Genomic DNA, 22,249 nt, shown 5'->3' on the forward strand with positions numbered 1-22,249 from the left:
CGTCCTCCTTCCCCTCTCCCTTCTCTTCCCCTTCTTCCCCTCCCTCGTCCTCTTCTATCTCCTCCTTTTCCTTCCCCTCTCCCTCCCCTCTTCTTCTTCCTCCTCCTCTTCACCTTCCTCCCCCTTTTCATCCTCGTCCTCTCTCTTCTTCCACCCTTTCTATCTCCCTTCCTATTCCTCTTCTTCCTCCCCTTCCTCCTCCTCCCCTCCTCCTCCTCTTCTTCTTCCTCCTCCTCTTCCTCCTCCCCTCCTCTTCTTCTTCCTCCTCCTCCTCCTCCTCTTCCTTCTTCAGCAGAACATGTGTCAGGCTCCATCCGGGTCTCTTGCCCTCCCGAGATAAAACTCGAAAAATGCGCCCGGGGCCTCCTTTATCAGAAAACACTAATTGTGAGGCTCAAGAAGTCTTTGCCCTTAAGGACCAACTTGTCTTCAGAGACTCGAGAGGCTTTCACCCGTTGTCGAAGACTTTCATTTAAGGTGTCTTCGTGTGCGTGGTGCTTGTTGACAATTGTAACAATACTGTAAATATTTTCTAATTTATTTATTATTTTATTTATTATTATTAGTATTGTTATTATTATTATTAATTATTATTATTAGTATTAATATTATTATATATATATATATTCATTTATATATATATACATATATATATATATTTTTTTTTTTTTATGGATGCTCCACTTGCAACGGAGGTCGAGGTGATGGTGATTCGAACCCTGCCACTGGCGAGTTGAACCACGGGCATGGTTTATTAAATTCCACGCTACAAAGTCCTCTGTAAGGGGCACCATCCTAGCCTCCTGAGAGGAGGGAAATCTGGATTGTCACTTTTTGTTCATGGTCACAATATTTTTCCTTGCGTTCAATAGGACGAATAATATGTATATATTTTATCCATTTATCATTATTATTTATTTCTTTATTATCATAACATCTCTGCGTTCGAGAGCAACAAAAAAATAGACCTCTTTTGGGATGCTTTTAATCAATCTGATATATTTAGTATCAATAAATTCAATTATTTCATTAAATTTGTTATTCAAAAATTAGATTAGATATTACTACTATTTGTTGTCCATGGTTCCCTTAAGGGCATGGGAGTTGATTGATTTAATTAATTATTAATTAAGTTCAAGTAAGTATTGCAAGTGACTTGTGGCTAGGTCCCTTTAAGTCATTTCAGGTGTTGATTAACTAATCTAGTTAATTATTAGATTTAATTAGATATTCTTAATGATTACTAGTGCATGGGTCCCTCAAAGCCACAGGATGAGTTAAATTATTTTGTTAAGTATTAATTAGAGTTAATTGAATATTGTCAGTGATTACTTAGCACAGGTTAAAGGCAGCAAGATGTTGATTAATCAATCTAGTTAATTATAGATAAATTTGATTAGGTATTTCTAGTTATTACTTGTCCATGTTAATGGCCATGTTGTGCATGTTGTTGGTCATGGCTCTTTGGCTGACAAGGAGACACAAGTAGAGGTCTCCATAACCAGTGCCAATTGGTGCCAACTAGTGCCAACTACTGCCAACTGGCACCAATCTCCCTGGGAGGTCCGTAAACTTCTGTTGGAAGGCCTTCGATGGTCGTTGCCTTCTTCGGGTGTCAATTGATGCTTGGCGCCGTGCCGGCTCCTTTATGAGCCTTGGGGGTACTTCGCGAGCTTCTGGGAGGTTCTGCCTTCGGTTGTGTGGAACGGGCGAAGTAGCTCTCAAGGCTCCATTGAACAGATAGTTGAACAGGAATAGATGAACAGGGCACGTGTTCTAAACACACACACACACACACACACACACACACACACACACACACACACACACACACACACACACGCACACACACACACACGTATATACACATACACAAATACACACAAACACACAAACGTACTGAATCCAGTATGCTCTTATCCATTCCATATGTTGTTGATTGAGTTTGTGTATGTGTGTAAGAGAAAGAAAGAGAGAAGGAGCTTCATTACAGTTGTTCAGGAAGCAAATACTCGAAGAACAAATGAAGCTAAACGAAATGGAGGATTTCAGGTGATTTGAACCACGTCGCATTAGTCAGTAAAGGCTTCGCCATGGGGGACAGCAGTGTCGATCTAATTACCTCAGTTAATTGCCTAGTTTCCACGAGATTTTCTCGTCTCTCTGTTCAAGTATTTGGTCTCAGACGTCTCCTCAGTCGAAGAGTTTCTCGTCGTCTCAGACGCCTCCTCAGTCGTGACGTCATGTCTTCCACGACCGCTCATTGGTTGAACGGAAGAGTTGTGTCCAAATGGCAGCAGAATTTCAGTGCTTAAACTCTACTACGAATAAAAAGACTTGCACTACCAAGCCTTTTTTAAGGTGTGTTTTGACGACAGTGAACTAATGTAGATAAGATTTATGAGAAGAAGAATAGATTAGAAGTTTTATTGGTACTCGTTGCTCACGCGTGGATTGGTTACGCAGGATGGAAAAGTGTTGCAAGTGGAGTTCCTCAGGGTTCCGTTCTTGGGCCACTTCTATTCATAGTATATATAAATGATATAGACCATGGACTAAAATCTACTGTTTCCAAATTTGCTGATGATACAAAACTGTGCGGAGTGGCAAATGATCACCCAAACCAATTAGATATTAAAGAAGATTTAGATAAATTACAGCAATGGTCTGAAAAGTGGCTAATGAAATTTAACACAAGTAAATGCAAGGTAATACACATAGGTAAAAATAACAGTAAGTACGATTACAAGTTATTTGGAAATTCGTTTACAAAAGTGGATAGTGAAAAAGATCTCTGCGTAATTATCAGTAACGACCTCAAACCATCCAAGCAGTGTATTTCAGCCTCTTAGAAAGCAAATAAGATTCTGGGATTGATTGCGCGATCTTTTGATTTCAAAAGTCCATCACTCATTAACAAGCTATATAAATCGTTAGTTCGTCCACATTTGGAATATGCTGTTTCCGTATGGTCACCGAATCTCATTAAAGACATTGACAGACTGGAAAAAGTACAACGGCGAGCCACAAAACTGATTCCAAATATCAAAAATAAATCATACGAAAATCGACTTAAGCACATGAATCTGTTTTCCCTAAAAAAGCGTAGACTCAGAGGTGACTTGATACAGGTCTTTAAGATTTTAAAGGGAATTGACAACATCAAAAGTGACCAAATTTTCACATTGAATGAGAATCAGACAAGAAACAATGGTCTCAAACTGTCCGGAAATAGATTCAATTTGGAAGTAGGTAGAAACAACTTTGCCAACCGTGTAGTTAATGAATGGAATAAACTTCCTGCACAGGTAGTGCAATGTAGTTCAGTTCGAAGCTTTAAGAATCATTTAGATAAATACATAAGTAAGATGCTGTAATGATTATGATTTATGTTATATTATTTGTTTTTGTTTTGTTATAATTTGTCTGTCTGATTTTCATTTATTATTAGTTATATGTCAATTTATTATCATTTACTATTTACCTGTTTGTTTATTATTTTAACTATACCTATGCATTTATTTATGTATTTTATTTGTTATTTACATTATTATAGTTTTTATTATTAATATGATTTTTTTTTTTTTTTTTTTTTTTTGCATCCGACCTAGATATGGATGAAAAGGTCTCCTGTCGGCATGCTCCGCCTTTGTAATCCTTTGAACAATAGAGAGACAAATGTTTGCCCCATTGTCCCCCTGGAAGTTTAGGTAATTGCTTAATTCCCCATATGTCGGTCCGTATCCATGACAACTCAGTTTTCTGTCCCTCTCGTACGATATATTTCGGTGACGTCACACTGGGCATTTCTCGGTAGCATGCTACTTGCTTTTGCTAGTTCGTTTGAATAGAAAATACTTTGATTACAATATTCTAGACTTCCGGAAGAACATCTCAAGTATATGACTTTTGGAAATTTGAAAAAAAAAAAAAAAAAAAATCGTCACCGAAGTCGTTTCTGCTCAAACGAAGTAGCAAAAGCAAGTAGCATGCTAGCGAGAATGCATAGTGTGCCACCATCTTCGGCTGGGCTGGCGTTTCGAAATAGTTCGACAAGTTTCGATTCATGTGAGACAACTCAGCCGTTTCGAAGCCTTGGAAGAGAGCATCTAGCCAGTGGTGACCCAGAATGACCAGATTTAGGATAATTATGGTCAATTTAGAATATTTTCCCCGTAAGGTAATACTATATCAATAAAAAAAATATAACAGAAGCGAACGTATTAAAAGAAACAAATGATTTAGCATTATTTTTGCCAAACTTCCTCCTCCACCTCCTCCTTTTCCTTCTCCTCCTCCTCTTCCCCTTCCTCTTCCTCCTCTTCCTTTTCCTCCTCTTCCTTTTCCTCCTCTTCCTCCACCTCCTTCTTTTCATTCTCGTCCTCCTCTTCCTCTTCTTCCCCCTCCTCCTCCTCCTCTTCCTCTGCCTCCTCTTCCTCCTCCTCTTCCTCCTTTTCAGCTGCTGTTAAGCATATTTCCGCTTGACCACGTGTCATCACACTATGCGACGACAGCGGATGTGGCCAGATTATGTTTGCTAGTTCAACGAGCTTGGTTAAGTCACCTATCGAACTTGATATAACGACCACAATTTCCCCCAGTACTGTCATAACCTTTCGAGTCTAATGATTCCCAAAGCCCCCCGTCACACACACACACACACACACACACACACACACACACACACACACACACACACACACACACACACACACACACACACACACACACACACACACGCGACTCAAGCGAGTTCGTTTGAGTAGAAACGACTTAGGTTACAATCTTTTATTATTTTTCGAATCTCCAAATGTTAAATCACCCTTGCGTCATGTATCGGAAAGCCGAATGGCGAACTAAGAGAAGATAAAATTATACGAATATCAAACACAGTGTTGAATTGTGGACTTAGAGAAGTCAAGAATACTTTAAGCGAAGTTGACTTCCTTTTTTTTTTTTTTTTTTTTTTCCAAAATCCACAACATTTGACGAGAATCTTGAATGCATGACAGTGTGACACCGGCCTTGAGAAATCTGGTCACCCTCTGTGCTCTTTCGTTCACATGTGATCCTTAGTCAGCGTCTCTTTCTCTCTTGTGCCCCTCAGCAAGCCTCGGACGGGAACGTGAGTATGAGCACGGTGGTGACCACCGTCGGATCGGGTGACGATGGAGCTCCTCTTGTGTGCAAAGCCTACAGCCCCAACCTCCCGGGAACCGTCATGCAGGACTCGGTCACACTCAACGTACACTGTGAGTACTCAAGGCTTTGTGCATGATTATAAACGTCTTGTGTGTCAAGGGTTTATGCACGATTTTTAAGTACCCCCCCCCGTTTACCGTCATGCAGGACTCGGTCACACTCAGCGTACACTGTCAGTACTCAATTCTTTGTGCATGATTATAAACGTCTTGTGTGGTAAAGTTTTGTGCATGATTATAAGTACCTTTTGTTTAAAGCATACATCCGCAAAACCCCGTTTACCGTCATGCAGGCCTCGGTCACACTTAACGTACACTGTCAGTACTCAAGGCTTTGTGCATGACTTCAAACATCTTGTGTGTAGGTTTGTGCATGATCTTTAAGTGCCCTGTGTGAAGCATACAGCCCCCCCCCGTTTACCGTCATGCAGGACTCGGTCACACTTAGCGTACACTGTGAGTACTCAAGGCTTTGTGAATGATCATAAACGTCTTGTGTGGTAAAGGTTTGTGCATGATTATAGGTACCTTTTGTTTAAAGCATAGATCCCCAAACCCCCGTTTATCGTCATGCAGGAGTCAGTCACACTCAACGTATACTGTGAGTATTCGAAAATTTCTGCGTTATCGTAAGTATCCTGTGTACCAAGGGTTTTTGCATAATTATAAGATTCTTGTGTGTAGATCCTACAGCCCCAACTTCCCCTTTACCGTCATGCAGGACTCGATCACACCTACACCGTGAGTACTCGAGGATTTGTGCATGACTACAAGTGTCCGTGTGTTCTTCTGGTTGAGGCTGGGGATGGAGGTGGGTGTCTGTATCACATAGTAGATCACATAGTAGACTCGAAGTAGATGGATGAAACCCACTTGGCTGAGAATGATGAATTCGTCTAGTCCAGTTTTTGGATTACGTTGTGGTCTTATTCTCACTACATGACTAAATCGTTCCCATGCTCCCCTCCTTCCTCCTTCACTTCCCCTCCTCCCTCCCTCATTTCCCTTCCTTCCTCACTTCCCCTCGTCACTCACTTTTCCTCCTCCCTCACTCACTTCCCCCTCCTCATTCCCTCACTTCCCCCTCCTCCTTTCCTCACTTCCCCTCCTCCCTCCCTCATTTCCCCTCCTCCCTCACTTCCCCTCGTCCCTCACTTTTCCTCCTCCCTCACTCACTTCCCCTCCTCATTCCCTCACTTCCCCTCCTCCTTCCCTCACTTCCCCTCCTCCCTCCCTCATTTCCCCTCCTCCCTCCTTCATTTCCCCTCCTCCCTCACTTCCCCTCGTCCCTCACTTCTCCTCCTCCCTCATTCACTTCCCTTCTTCATTCCCTCACTTCCCCCTCCTCCTTCCCTCGCTTCCCCTCCTCTCTCACTTCTCCTCGCCCCTCTCTTCCTGACTCTCTACCTTCCCTTCCCTCCTCTCTACCTTCTCTTCTCTCCTCTCTATCTTCCCTTCCATCCTTTCTACCTTTCCTTCTCTCCTCTCTACCCTTCCTTCTCTCCTCCCTACCCTTCCTTCTCTCCTCTCTACCTTCCCTTCCCTCCTATCTACCTTCCCTCCTATCTACCTTCCCTTCCCCCTTCTCTACCTTCCCTTTCCTCCTTTCTACCTTCCCTTCCTCCTCTCTTTCTTCCCTTCCCTCCTCTCCACCATCCCTTTCCTCCTGTCTTCCCTTCCCTGCTCTCTACCTTACCTTCCTTCTCTACCTTCCCTTCCCTCCTTACCTTCCCTTTCCTTCTACACCTCTTTCCTCCTCAGTTTCTTCCTTTCACTCCTCTACCTTCCCTTCCTTCCTCCTACCCTTCCCTTCTTTCTACCTTCCCTTCCCACTCCTCTCTACCTTCCCTTCCCTCCTTCCTCCCTCTTCCCCTTCCCTTCCTTCTCTCTACCTTCCCTTCCCTCCTCTCTACCTTCCAATTCCTCCTCTCTACCTCCTCTTTTCTCCTCTCTACCTTCCCTTCTTTGCTTTCTCCCTCCTCCCCTTTCTCCTCCCCCTCCCTCAACCCCTCGACTCTCCCTCCCCCTTCATTCCCCCATCTCCCCCCACCCCCAAATGTTCCATCTTCTTCTCAAGCCTACTTTACTTGTTCCGCCTCCCCCGACCCCATCGACTACTCTCTCCCCCATACTCAAGCTCACCCCAGAACTCACCCCGGGACTCACCCCGGAACTCACCCCGGACCTTCCCGATCCCGACTCCCACCCCGTCCCGAAATTCCAACCCAAGTCCCGACTCCCCCAATCCAAACCCCCTACCCAATCCCGACTACCTCCCAATCCCGAAACCCAACCCAATCCCGACTCCCTCCCAATCCCGACTTTCAACCAACCCCCGACTCCTCCAATCCCGAAATCCACCCCAATCCTGAAACTTACCCAATCCCGACACTCCCTCCAATCACGACACTCCTTCCAATCCCGACTCCCCAATTCCGACTCCCAACCATTCCCGAAACTTCCCAATCCCGAAACTCCCTCAATGCCGACTTTCCCCAATCCCGACTCCCCCCATCCCGAAACCCATCCCAATACTGAAACTCCCCCAGTCCCGACTCCCAACCAATGCCGACTTCCCCCCAATCCCGACTCCCAACTAATCTCGACTCCCTCCAACCGCAACACTCCCTTAACCCCGAAACTCACCCGATCCCGACATTACCCCAATCCCTACACTCCCCCAAAGCCGACACTTCCCCTTATCCCGACTCGCCCAATCCCGACTCCCCCAATCCTGACTCCCCCAATCCCGACTCCCCCAATCCTGACTCCCCCTATTCCCGCAATCCCGACACTCACCCTAATCCCGACACTTCCTTCAATCTCGAAACTCCCCCAATCCCGAAACTTCCCTAATCCCGAAACTCCCCCATCCCAAAACTCCCCAATCCCAAAACTCCCCCTAGTCCCGAAACTCCCCTAATCCCTACACTTCCCCCAATCCCGAAATTCCCCCATCCCGAAACTCCCCCCAAAATCCTACTCCCGCTCCCCTCAGTTCTCACTCTCCCCTTCACTCCACCTTCACCCCCGCTCCACTTTCACCTCCTCTCTTCCTCCACTTACATGTAATCCACTTCCACCTCCGAGGTGGGTATTGTGTTTGTGTGTATCTGTGTGCGTTTGTGTGTGCATGCACATGTGTGTGTGCATGCGTGTGCGTGTTTTCTCAGAACATATCTAACCTACGACACGTAAACTGAGACTTCGATTTTTAAGAATATCGTATGACATTTTTTGACAAATTACGTCATAATTTTGATTTTCCGAGCTCAGATGTTGCCGATGACGCTCTCACGCTGTGAGCCATATGTCTCTCATAATTCGATATTTTGAGTCGGTGTTCGAATCTGTCAAAGATTGAGGCTTCATTACGTTATGAACCGTTTGAGCTTTTGAGCAAATCGGACACATACCAGTGGTGGTGATGGTGGTTGGGATGGTGGTTGTGTTGTTGTCATTCTTCTCGGTGGTGGTAGTGGTGGTACTGGTGGTGGTATTGATGGTGGTAGTGGTGGTTGTGGTGCTACTCCTGGTGGTTGTTGATGGTACTGATGGTGGTGGCACTGATGGTGCTATTTGTGGTGATACTGGTGGTGGTAGTGGTGGTGGTAGTGGTGTTACTGGTGGTGGTATTGATGGGGGTAGTGGTGGTTGTGGTGCTAGTCCTGGTGGTTGGTGGCACTGGTGGTGTTATTTGTGGTGATACTGGTGGTGGTGGTAGTGTTGGCGGTAGTGGTGGTTGTGGTGCTAGTCCTGGTGGTTGTTGATGGTACTGGTGATGGTGGCACTGATGGTGCTATTTGTGGTGATACTGGTGGTGGTGGTAGTGTTGGCGGTAGTGGTGTTGTAGTGTTGGCGGTAGTGGTGGTGGTTGTGGTGGTACTGATGGTGGTGGTGCTGGTGGTGGTACTGGTACTGGTGGTGGTAGTGGTGGTGGCAGTAGTGATAGTGGCGGTGTTGGTGATGGTATTGGTAGTACTAGTCGTGGTGATACTGATACTGGAGCTAGTGGTTGGTACTGGTGGTGGTGGTACTGGTTGTGGTGGTTATTGTGATGGTGGTGATAGTATATGTGGTGTTACTGGTGGTGGTAATGTTACTGATGGTGATAGTATCGGTGCAACTGCTCCGGTGTTGACAATAGCGACCCTGTCCGCGTAGCGCATTTACAACTGACCAATAAACAAATACACTGTCGAATGTTCCTTTACCCTCTCCTATCGTTTTGTTTTTGTATCTCGACAGGCTAAGCGTGAATTTTTTTTTTTTTTTTTTTTTTTGGGGGGGGTTGGAAGCCAGCTTGCAGGCATGGTATTGTTTACATTTTGTTTCATTGTTCCTGTTTTTGTTGTTCTTGTGTCGTGTCTTTGTCGTCGCTCTTCCTCGTCGTTTAGTTGAAACGAACATTTTCCCCCCCAAGTATATATATTTTCTTTCTATCTTTATCTCTATCATTCTATATACCTTGATGGCCTCTCCTCCTTTCTCTCTCCACCACTATCTCCCTACTCTCACCCTTGGCATCCTCCTCCATTTTGGTCCCTCCCTTCCCCCGTCATACATACATATGACGAAAAGATAAATAGATATCTGGAGATTTGAAAAGATAAAATATTGTAACCGAAGTCGTTTTTGTTCGAACGAACTCTCAAGTGTCGGCGATGGTGAAGCCCGTGGATGCCCAGTGTGATAGCCTTGTGTGTGATAGCCCAGTGTGATAGCCCCATAAGCCTTGCTTGACGCCAGTTTCCTCTTGGAACGCGATTAATCTGTCTCATCCCAGTTTAACTGTTGCAGTTATGTGGTGGTGTTTATGTTTATGGGCATGTGCAGTGTATGTGTATCTATGTATGTGTATGTGTGTATATTGTACATATATATATATATATATATATATATATATATATATATATATAATGTGTGTGTGTGTGTGTGTGTGTGTGTGTGTGTGTGTGTGTGTGTGTGTGTGTGTGTGTGTGTGTGTGTGTGTATGTGTGTGTGATTCACCATGATCTTTGGATGTGTTGGACTCATGATCGATAGCTATTTCCCTCCCGGAAGAGAGCTCAGAGCTCGTATGATCGATCTATGGGTAATGCTGTGACCTTACACGCACACACACGCAACTCCCCGACCACGAGAGTTGTAGTAACGACTCGAAGCGCAGCGATACTGAAATTATTTCAGCCCTGGGCAGGATTCGAACCCGGACCGCCGTAGTGACAGTCGGGGACTCTACCAACCGCGCTACCGAGTTGTGTGTGTGTGTGTGTGTGTGTGTGTGTGTGTGTGTGTGTGTGTGTGTGTGTGTGTGTGTGTGTGTGTGTGTGTGTGTGTGTGTGTGTGTGTGTGTGTGTGTGTGTGTGTGTGTGTGTGTGTGTGTGTGTGTGTGTGTGTGTGTGTGTGTTGTTCCACGTGTATTAAAATACGACCCTGTACGGTTGCTTTTCTTTTATTCACCATTTAATCTGAATAAAATCGTCTGACGGTAGCCATAATAAAATTACAATGCTGAAGTTGGCCCACCGGTTCCTCTTTCAAGGCGTTATCACACTGAACTATTTTTACTCCGATTGTTGGAGCAGATTCACATGGTTGAAGTAAAATATTTGTTAGATAAGAGTAATTTTTTTTAGTTTAGTGTATAATGTCTTGTCATATTGATTATATTTTGTGGATTTATTGAGGTTGGAGTAAATTAGTGGCACTAATTTGAAGAGCGCAATAATTATTGTGATGTGCGTTCTCGACCTTTACATTCACGTACTCAGTTTGAATATGTGTGATTTATTTCAAATTTGTGCTCAAAATAAGCACTTCACTTTCAATCTGGAAGAAAAATACGATGGAAGACTTTATCCACAAGTCATTTGGGATATCGGGTAATGAAGTCATTATTGTGGATGTTATTTGTGGAAGAATGATAAGAGAGCGAATCAACTAAGTTTGGAAACCTGGCTGGCCGGTGACATGACAGTTACGTCATATCGACTGGACGAAGGCGAAGTTTATGACAGAAATGAAGGCAGTTGTAAAGATGATGAAAGCAGGTAAGGCATAGAGGTTGTGTAGATCAGATCTTTGTGGTAAGACAGATATGTGAGAAAGCTATAGGAAAGGGGAAGGATGTTTTTTGGGCTTTTATGGATCTGGAAAAGGCTTATGATAGGGTAGACAGAAAGGCACTGTGGGAGGTTATGCAGATTTATGGGATAGGAGGAAAGCTTTTGGGAGCTGTCAAGAGTTTTTATGTGAGTAGTAGAGCATGTGTTAGGATTGGAAATGGAGAGAGTGAGTGGTTTGAAGTAAAGGTGGGACTTCGTCAAGGATGTGTTATGTCGCCCTGGCTGTTGTAAGGTGATGAGATGTACAAGGGGTGAAAGTGGCAGTAGACTGGAAGTGAACATTAAGGGAGAGCGACTGGAGGAAGTGGATAGTTTTAGATACTTGGGTGCAAGTGTAGCAGGAAAAGGTGGAGTGATGAAAAAGGATTTGGGAGATAGGGTTGATGAAAGAATATTAGGATGAGGGGACGTCCTAGGATGAGGTGGATGGATGGGGTGAAGGGGGCTTTGAGGAAGAGGGGAATGTCTGTTGAGGAAGGAAGGGAGAGGACGGAAGACAGAGGTGAGTGGAGAATGGTTGTATATGGATGATGTTGTGACTGCATGAGGAGGAATGGGCGGGGGGGTGGGGGGTGGGGTAGTATGTGTGAGTAAATTTTGACGCAGCCCGAAGGGATTTCTCCCCGTCCTCTCCTTATATGCAAAGGGGGACGGAGAGGGGGGGTCGCCGATTAAATGAAGCGGCCTTGCTGTGGATGTACTGTGTCTTGCGACACTGCTTCTGACCCAGGGCGGTGGGCAGGGTGCAGGGATGACCCGTCATCCAGGAGGTGCTCAGATGAGAGGAAGGGTGGGAGGGGTGTGGAGTGTATTTAGGGATGAAATGGGTGGGAGTGTTTTTATGCCTTTCCCTTTTTGGCTACCTCCCTTGGAAGGGGGAAAAAGCCTTGGTATATGTATGTATGTATGTAATTTTATTATCGTTATCAACATTATTATTATTATTATAATTACTATTATTATTATTATTATTAATATTATTATTATTATTATTATTATTATTATTATTATTATTATTATTATTATTATTAATATTAGAAAGTTATTCAAGGAGTGAAATTATTATTTATCAAAAGTAAATAATTTAATTTATTTATGTACAGACAATAGCTCAACGTGCAACACTACTACACTTTGAACGTTATGCATTGAGATTGTGATAACTAATTTGAACATTATATGAAAACATAATCAACTAAGGTTTGTATGTACATTATGTGAATTAGTATTTTCTGATTGTGTTGCATGTAAGAAGTATAGTTTCCAAATCATGAATAATTAGAATTTTGAGCGATTAGGTTATTATTGAAAAATATTTTAGGTATAATTAGGGTTATTTCATGCAATGAATTTGAGTGAAATATTTTGGTGAAAATTAGAATATGTGTTTGGAATCTTAAATTAGTTGATATATTGAGAAACAACTAGACATACATACATACATACATGCATACATCATACATTCATACATATGAGTACATGCATACATATATGCATACATACATTCATAGATACATGAACACATCCATACACACACACACACACACACACACACACACACACACACACACACACACACACACACACACACACACACACACACACACACACACACACACACACACATGCACATTTGCGTACAATGTATCGCTGGAAGGACTATCAAACTAGAAACTGTACTGTGAGACTCAGTCTAGGCCTCTTGAATGTCAGCCGAGTGGACGCCGCGAGATGGGAAGCGTGCAAGAGGGAGACCAGACTGGTGGAGAGATGAGATAGAGAAGTTTGCAGGAGTGACGTGACAGAGAATGGCGCAGTACTGCAAGTCATGGAATGATATGAAAGGCCTTTGTTTAGCAGTGGGCTCAGAAAGGCTGATGTACTGTATATATATATATATATGTATATATATATATATATATATATATATATATATATATATATATATATATATATATATATATATATATATATATATATATATATATATATATATATAATATACCCAGTATATGCCCAAGCCACAATAAACTTTGCCTTAAAGGGCCCATACTTGGTAATATATATACATTTGTATATATATACATATATATATATATATATATATATATATACATATATATACATATACTAAAGGCTTTTTCCCCCTTACACGGGGGGGTAGCCAAAAAGAAAAAGGCGTAGAAATCACTCCCACACATTTCATTTCCCATATATTCCACTCCCCTCCACCCTCCTCCCTCCCTCCTATCTTGGCACCTCCTGGATGACGGGTCATCCCTGCATCCTGTCCGCTGCCCTGTGTCAGAAGCAGTGTCGCAAGACACAGCACATCCACAGCAAGGCCGCTTCATAAATTCGGCGACCCCCCCTCTCCGTCCCCTCATACAGGAAAGGAGAAGACGGGGAGAAATCCCTTCGGGCTGCGTCAATTTTTTTTCTCATACATACTTCCTCACCCCCATCCCCCACCCACTCCCCCTCATGCATCACACCCTCATCTATACACAACCCTTCTCCATTCACCCCTATCTTCTGTCCTCTCCCGTCCTTCCTCTACAGACATTCCTCTCTTTTGTAAAGCCCCTTTCACCTCATCCATCCATCTCATCTTAGGACGTCTCCTCACATTCACTCCTTCCACCTCCGCCTTCCACACTTCTTTTGCTAATCTTTCTTCACTCATTTTTTCCATGTGTCCAAACCATCCTAATATTTTTTCATCAACCCTATCTCCCAGCTCCTTTTCCACCACTGTTCTCCTCATCACTTCCTCATTTCTCACTCTATCTAGCCTAGTAACCCCTATCATATTTCTCAGACATTTCATCTCAAACACATTCAAACTCCTTCTCTCTTCCTTTCTCATGTTCCATGTTTCTGCCCCGTACATTGCTGTTGGCACAATCACTCCTTCGTATAACCTCCTCTTAGCATCCATTCCCAGATGTCTATTTCTCATTACACTTTTTAATCCACCAAGGCATTTACTCGCTTCTCTCAATCTACATTCTACCTCCACCCTTACTCCTCCCTTTCCTGTCACATTCGCACCCAAGTATCTGAAACTATCCATATATATATATATATATATATAATTTATATTATATATATATATATATATTTATATATATGTGTATACATATATACGTATATGTGTATACATGTATATAATATATTTATATTATATATATATATATTTATATATTATATGTATATGTATATAATATATACTGTACACTGCACTATAATCCATATCCCACAGTACTGTTTGCAGTGAAGTTATAGTACACATGGAACCCTACAGGAGGCACAATAGCATTGAGGCAGGGTATTGTGTCAGTAATGCTGTTTTTTTTTTAAGGCGTGGCGTAGGAAAAAAAATTGGCTTAGGTCCAGTTTACGGCCTTGAAAGGCCTTATAACCCACTTTATTCGATGTTAGGTGACTGCAGTAAACCGTTATTTATAGGGAAGCTGTTATGGGCTCGCGGGAGGAGGGACGGTTTTGTTAGGCCCATACAGTGGCGATCCGTGGGGCGATGAAAACAGCCGTGAATATGTGCGATATGGCTGCGAGAACAATGCAAGGCAATGGCGCTGTGTTTCCTTGTTTCTTTTACAGCTTATGTTGCCGAAGTTTGTGTATGTCTCATTCTGTGTGAGTATGTATGCATATGTATGTGCATGTACTACCACACATGTGCATTGTGCAGTATATGTATATACAGTATGCACATATGGGCATATACAATATGTGCATGTTTATGTGTATATATATGTGTATATATTTGTGTTGTTTCACGTGTATTAAGGTATGACCCTATACAGTTCCTTGTGTATTCACCATTTCATCTGAATAAAATCGTTTGACATTAACCATAATAGAATTACAGTGATGAAGTTGAGCCCACCTTTAACTCCTGTTAATCTCTCAAGGCGTTATCGCACTGAGCTATTTTTCCTCCGACTGTTGGAACAGATTTCCATCCCGCATGGCGTCTGATATGCTGGAGGAAAATAAATTTCCTCCAGCATATCAAAGGACATTAAATGTATTTTTGTCGAGAAAATAAAATAGTTTGTCATAGTGATTTTACAGCGGAAAAAGTTCTTAAGGTGGGCGGTACCGCCGATTAATCGGAGGTCGGAGGAAAAATAGCCCAGTATGATAGCCCCTTCAGTTAACTGTGCTACCACTTCCTATCTGTACTGGTTCCGTAATCGAAAGCGCGGTGGGTTCGGATTCGCCTAGTTGTGGGTTCGAATCCCGCACTATTTTCCGATTCCCGGCAGTGTTCCCTGCCCCAACAGTCCCCAAAACGCATCATAGGGCAAAGGTGACGGCTTCCGCCGCAGCTACTCAGCGCCTCCTGGCGTAGGCTCCTCACCTCCTCCTCTTTCCATCTGTGTTCCTTCTTGACTTCATTTCCCTCAGATCATTTTAAGATAGCTTCACTCTAGGCAGATTATCGTCAACTGTTGTGTGTACGTTCGAGTAGAGACGACTTTTGTATTCTGAGTCTCCAAATGTTACCTCTGCATCATATATCAGACTGAACGATGAACTAAGAGAGGCTGAACTTATACAGATGTGAGACACATTCTAGAAATGTCCTTAAGGAAGTCTCGACTCCAGAACACTGTAATCAAAGTATGTTTCTAGTTGTTCAAATTCACAACATTTGACGAGAATCTGTTCATTGTGAAAAGATTACCCCAAGTTTCTCAAGAGGCTTCTTGAGCCAACTTTACGTCGATTACAAACTTCAAACGTAACGTAGCGGTTCTTAATCACAAATCCATCTTGGGAGTATCCGTTTCTCTGCTTGTTATCGGCGAATGAGTTGTTTTGGAGTTGTTGTTATGTTTTGTGTTATCTGATCGTGGTTGTGTTCGGGTTTGCAATAAACATGTTTGGATGAGGTCTTGGGTCGACTTCGAGAAGATTTTTTTTTCTTGTGAGATTGTTGAGTGTTTTGGTAAAATTTCAGAAACACGCAAACACGGACATTTGACATGAAACTTACGTTGTCCAAGAGTTAATACCCTAACCTAACCTAACAATTCCACAGGGAAAAGAAATATGTAGAGATCTTTCAAATGAAAAAAAAAAAAAAAAAAATTGCGTGTTACTAGAACAACCAGTGTTTTGTGTGATGTGTACATGTAGTTTGAATTTGCGTATAATCAGATCGTGTTTATTTCTATATGCATTTGGATGTTAATGTAATTTGTGTAATTACGTAAAGCTTGAGCTTGAGTATAGTTTCATATGCGTACGTATACTATGAATTTGTGTATAATCTAATATATTTGTCTCTATACACTTGTATAGTAGTGTAATTTTTGTAATCACGTATAACTTGAGTATGTGTATAGTTTGATTTGAATTGTGTATAGATTATGATAGTGTATTGCTTTTCATTTCATATTTGTGTAACGTATTTGTATCTAAATTTTCTAGACAAGGGGGATCAAAATTTTGCAGAAAGTATGTGCAGTCACAAACAAAAAATTTGTCCTATGCTATATTTCTCACAATTTTTTTCGTGATATGTTGAGAAAGGTTTAGGAGAAGGTAAGGATGTTTTTGGACTTTTATGGATTTGGAAAAGACTTATGACAGGGTAGACAGGAAGGCACTCCAGGAGGTATTGCTGATATATGGGAGAAGAGGAAAGCTTTTAAGAGCAGTCAAGAGTTTTTACGAGAGTAGTAGAGCCTGTGTTAGAATTAGAAATGGAGGAAGTGGTTTGAGGTAAAAGTGGGCCTTCGCCAGGGATGTGTTATGTCGCCTTGGCTGTTCAATTTACACATGGATGGGATTGTGTGAGAAGTAAACGGAAAGGTAATGGGCCGGGAATTGGAGAAGGTTAAAGAAAATGGAGGAAAGTAGGAGATAAGCCAGTTGTTGTTTGCTGACGACACTACGCTTGTAGCAGGATCAAAGGAGGGGTTCAGAAAGTTAGTGACGGAGTTTGGGAAGGTGTGTGAAAGAAGGGAGTTGAAGATAAGAGATGCACAAAGAAAGAGGATGGTAGCAAATTGGAAGTGAGTATTAACGGAGAGAGACTGGAGGAAGTGGATAGCTTTAGATATTTGGGTGCGAATATGGCGGGAAAGGAAGGAGTGGAAGTGAAGGTGGAATGAGAGAAGCAAGTAAATGCCTTGGGGGGGATTAAGAAGTGTAATGAGAAAGGAATGGATACTAAGAGGAGATTGTATGAAGGAGTGATTGTGCCGACAGCACTGTATGGGACAGAAACATGGAACATAAGAGAGGAAGAGTTTAAATGTGTTTGAGATTAAATGCCTGAGAAGTATGGTAGGGGTTACTAGGCTGGATAGAGTGAGAAACGAGGAGATCGGGGGTGGAAAGGGAGTGGGAGATAGGGTTGATGAAAGAGTGTTGGAATGTTTTGGACACATGGAAAGAATGAGTGAAGAAAGATAAGTAAAAGAAATGTAGAAGGCAGAGGGTGAGGGAGTGAACATGAGGGGGCGACCCAAGATGAGATGTATGGATGTGGTAAAAGGGGTATTGGGAAAGAGGGGAATGTCTGTTGAGGAAGGAAGAGAGAACACAGAAGACAGAGGTGAGTGGAGAATGGTTGTGTATGGATGATGCTGTGAAGCATGGAAGGGAGTGGGGGGGATGAGGGAGTATGTGTGAATGATATTTTGACAAAGCCCAAAGGGATTTCTCCCCGTCTTCTCTTTTTCTGCATGAGGGGATGGAGAGGAGGGGTCGCATATAAAATAAAGCGGCCTTGCTGTGGATGTGGTGTGTCTTGCTGCATTGCTTCGGACCCAGGTCATTGGGCGAGATACAGGGATGACCCGTCATCCAGGAGGAGACAAGAAAAGCGGGAGGGAGGAGTGGTGAATGAGAGTGGAGTATGTGGAGATAAAATGGGTGGGAGTGGATTTATGTCTTTGACTTTGGCTACCTCCCTTATAAGGGGGAAAAAGCCGTTAGTATATGTATTTACGTATTTACATGATATATTATCTTGTATATAGTTTACAGATAAGTAGTTTTCTTGAATATATACGATAATAAAAGTTGTCAGTTATCATCATATTTCAGTAAACGCGTTAGTAAGCTTGGTTGACTGACCTCTTCACTACGGGTCAAATATTCGCGCGCACTTTAGTTGCCTGACGTACGATGTTGCAGCATAATAAGCTCATTATGAAATATAAAGTTACGCCTGTTATACTCGTTCTCTTTCACCCAGAATGTTTGTGACCACTGAAGAAGTGACCAAAACTATTCACAGAATAAGAGGATCACTCGGCTACAGCTACAAAAAAAAATATAATGAGGAAACCGACGCTGGCATCCTCATGTACTCACCCGCGCCTTATGACGCCTAAGGAGGCATCATCGTATTGAAGGGATTAAAATGACCAGCCTCGTATTTTGCAGCTCGAATTTAACATAACCCAATTCAAAAACAAGGAATTAATTCTCTAAACAATCGTATGACGATTATCATTGAGGCATGGACGATCATCGTTAAGCATGAATCGCACCGGGCAAAGCGTACCATTAAAAATGGATTGTTTACATGGGAGAGTGATGCGGCTTTTTGCGTCTGTTTGTGTCAATTGTTTATGATTAACCAGATATAATAAACATTGACGCTTAGCATATACGATTCTGATGTCAATGGGCTTAATAGCATGCGCTTGATAGCCTGTTGCATGAATCATTAGGCTTTATCAAAACAGCTTAACCCCCCTCACCCTCCCTCAACGATCGTAGCGTATTTTCGCTATTTGTAGTGTTAGATTATTTGTTGGGTTTGTGTTGTGGCTGTATATTATTTGTTCTTTTAAGTGGAGTGTTTTATATACGAGCGTTTGTATGGAGAATATTTCTTCATGAGAGGTAATGTATCTTCAAACGTTTATATCTTACTAGTCAGCATTTATGGTACTTTTTGATAGGTGCAATTATTATTTATTTGTATGAGTCTACTACCATAGCCATTTGCGCGTGACGCGCATCCTACCTGGCATGTTCGGGTAATACTGTAGGTTCATTAAGTAACCTGCCAACTGGGCGTTGGGTTAGGTTCGGTTAAAATAATCAGCCTCGAACTCTGCATCTCGAGGCAAGACAGCCCTATCATTCAAAAACAAAGAATCACTGCTGTAGACAATCATTTGACGATCATCATTGAGGCATGGACGATCATTATTGAGCGAAAATCGCACCGAGCCAAACGTTAAGCAGAGTAACGTTCGTATGCAAACGTTTGGCGGAATGAGACGTTCAAAGGAAGTCATCGTGTCAGAGATTAATCTGGATTTTCTCTGTCTTCTATAATAACTACCCCACTCCCATATTAACCTTGTGAGAACTGCAACGTGGGACAAACCTATTTCCTTGCGACTGTACATGCGTTCATATACAAAAAAAAAAATTATCCCCCTTGTAAGGAGGGTGGCCAAGTTCACGTCAGTTTCTTGTCTAGACATTTTAGATACAAACATGTATTACACAAATACATATACATATGCCAAAGGTTTTTCCCCCTTATAAGGGAGGTAGCCAAAGTCAAAAGGCGTAATTCCACTCCCACCCATTTTATACCCACCCACTCCACTACATTCACCACCCCCTTCCTCCGTCGTTTCTTGGCCACACCTGGAACTTAATATGATCACAGTAAAATAATTACACAAATATGAAATTAAAAACATTACCCTGTGTAACTCCTCCTTTCCCCACCAAAAAAAAATATATATATACATATATTTATATATATATACATATATATATAATATATATATACATATATATTTATATATATACATATTATATATATATGTATATATATATATATATATATATATATATATATATATAATATACAAACAAGGCAACTCTCGCCAATAAGAGATGTCAACATTCAATATATGTCACTGTAAGTGTTCACACATACACACACACGTACACACACACACACGCACACACACACACATACACATATAATCTATTTCAGCGTCTGACATAGACCAGAAATTATTTCCATTCCTTTGTTGAATATAAAAGTAAAGGATAGGATATACTGCAGTCGCTTCAGAATGTATTGTGTTCATATAAAAAAAAAAGGCGAGGTGGCCATAGAGAGAGAGAAAACGAGAAATGGGGAGAGAGAGAGAGAGAGGGAGAGAGAGAGAGAGAGAGAGAGAGAGAGAGAGAGAAGAGAGGGAGAGATGTAAAGATAGAAAAAAATAAAAAAGGTTAAGAATGGCATAGAAATGTAACACCAGCGGCGTGAGGTTGTCCGAAAGGAGGGAAGCGCTGGTTAAATACAGTCCAAAACAACGTCAGGAGTCGTGTAACTGCCTGGGCAAGTGACGGTCACTTGTACCCGTTGGGAATAGGTAGATAATACCTTGTCATTTTCGTCACACTGACAGAAATGAAATTCATTTTGGTACAGAGCTCAAGAAAATAGTGACTAAAATGCACAGAATAAGAGTCACCACATTTCTCAAGCGGGAATATGCTAGAAAGTAGCTGAAATTATGCAAATTAGCTAAAATAATGCTAAATCTTTTGTCTGCCTTTTACATTCTGCTTCTGCTGTATTTCTTTTTATCAATGTAGAATTATTTCATGGGAAATACGCTAAATATAGCATAATTATGTTAAATATTATTACTAATGAAATACGGCTAATTGGTACAAATGATGCTACATCATTCGTTCCTCTTAATACGTTCGGTATGTTGTATTTCTGTTTATTAATATAGCATTATCTTATGGGGGTGTACCTAATTATGCCAAATATGGTTACCCTGCTGAGATGCTAATTAGCAAAAATAATGCTAAATCTTTTGTTTCTCATAACATGTTCGGTATCTATTATATTTCTTTTTTACTAACAAGCCGCTGCTTGCGACACTGCTTCTGACCCAGGGCAGTGGACAGGATGCAGGGATGACCCGTCATCCAGGATGTGCCAAGATAAGAGGGAGGGAGGAGGGTGGAGGGGGGTGGAATATGTAGTAAATGGAATGGTTGGGAGTGGTTTCTATGCCCTTTTCTTTTTGGCTACCCCCCTTGTGTAGGGGAAAAAAGCCTTTGGTATATGTATGTATGTACTAACAAGCCGCGGGCTTCGCCCCGTTCGGCTTTGCCGGGTGCTTGGCTTCGCAAATAGCTGCGCGCTGGGATTCCTATGGATAGGAACCACGCCGCGGAGCTTACTATTGTACCGGGTGGCTACAAGAAATGAAAGTCAATTGGTGGGAAATACACTGTAATCTCTGATACCACTGACAACTAATGCGTGTGTATACAAAGAGAGCTGGCTCTGCACTGACGCCAAGCCAGTGTTGCCACCTAGCGCGAAAAACGTGCATCGCATTTTGCGATATCCAATATAATTACAAATATATACAATGATTACACATAATTACAATAAATAATAAAACAAACAACAAAACATATGACAATTTTATAAAGAGGGGGAAACATATAATTCCCCAATTACAATGTACGATAATGGTATGGTATACAACATACCACGCTAACACACACTCCCTCTTCAGCAAATTTCCCTCTTGTCACTATCTCATCATCACCGTCTGCCAATGCAACCTGCTCTTAAAGGAAAAAATAAATGAATCCGTAATCGTGCTCCGAATATGGTACGAACTTAAACGGTTGATCATGTGATAGGCCCGGGGTCCGGATGAAGCCGCTGATGTTCTTGTTTCAACTTTCTCGTGTAGAGTATGTCCGACTTTACCTTCGTCGCGTCCACATCCTGTCTCGTTGCGATCCACGTCCAGAGGAGGTGTCAGGGTTGAAAGAGTTTAATTTTTGTAGTTGGTAAATATAACATTATTTTATGTGGGTGCATAATTATGTTTACTATACACCCAACTGAGA

The 22,249-nt window shown here is 42.1% G+C and overlaps 1 protein-coding gene across 1 annotated transcript in view; it reads left to right on the top strand.

The window, feature by feature from the left end:
• The window catches only part of LOC143035216 (contactin-6-like), a 503,111-nt gene that overhangs the window by 238,570 nt on the left and 242,292 nt on the right, over positions 1-22,249 (top strand). The window contains exon 6 of the mRNA XM_076201952.1: positions 5,108-5,252. Within this exon, the coding sequence (XP_076058067.1) occupies positions 5,108-5,252 (145 nt within the window). The remainder of the gene's footprint in view (positions 1-5,107; positions 5,253-22,249) is intronic.

Source organism: Oratosquilla oratoria, chromosome 18 (assembly GCF_046742065.1).
Source record: "Oratosquilla oratoria isolate Oo_2021 chromosome 18, ASM4674206v1, whole genome shotgun sequence".
Lineage (NCBI taxonomy): Eukaryota > Metazoa > Arthropoda > Malacostraca > Stomatopoda > Squillidae > Oratosquilla > Oratosquilla oratoria.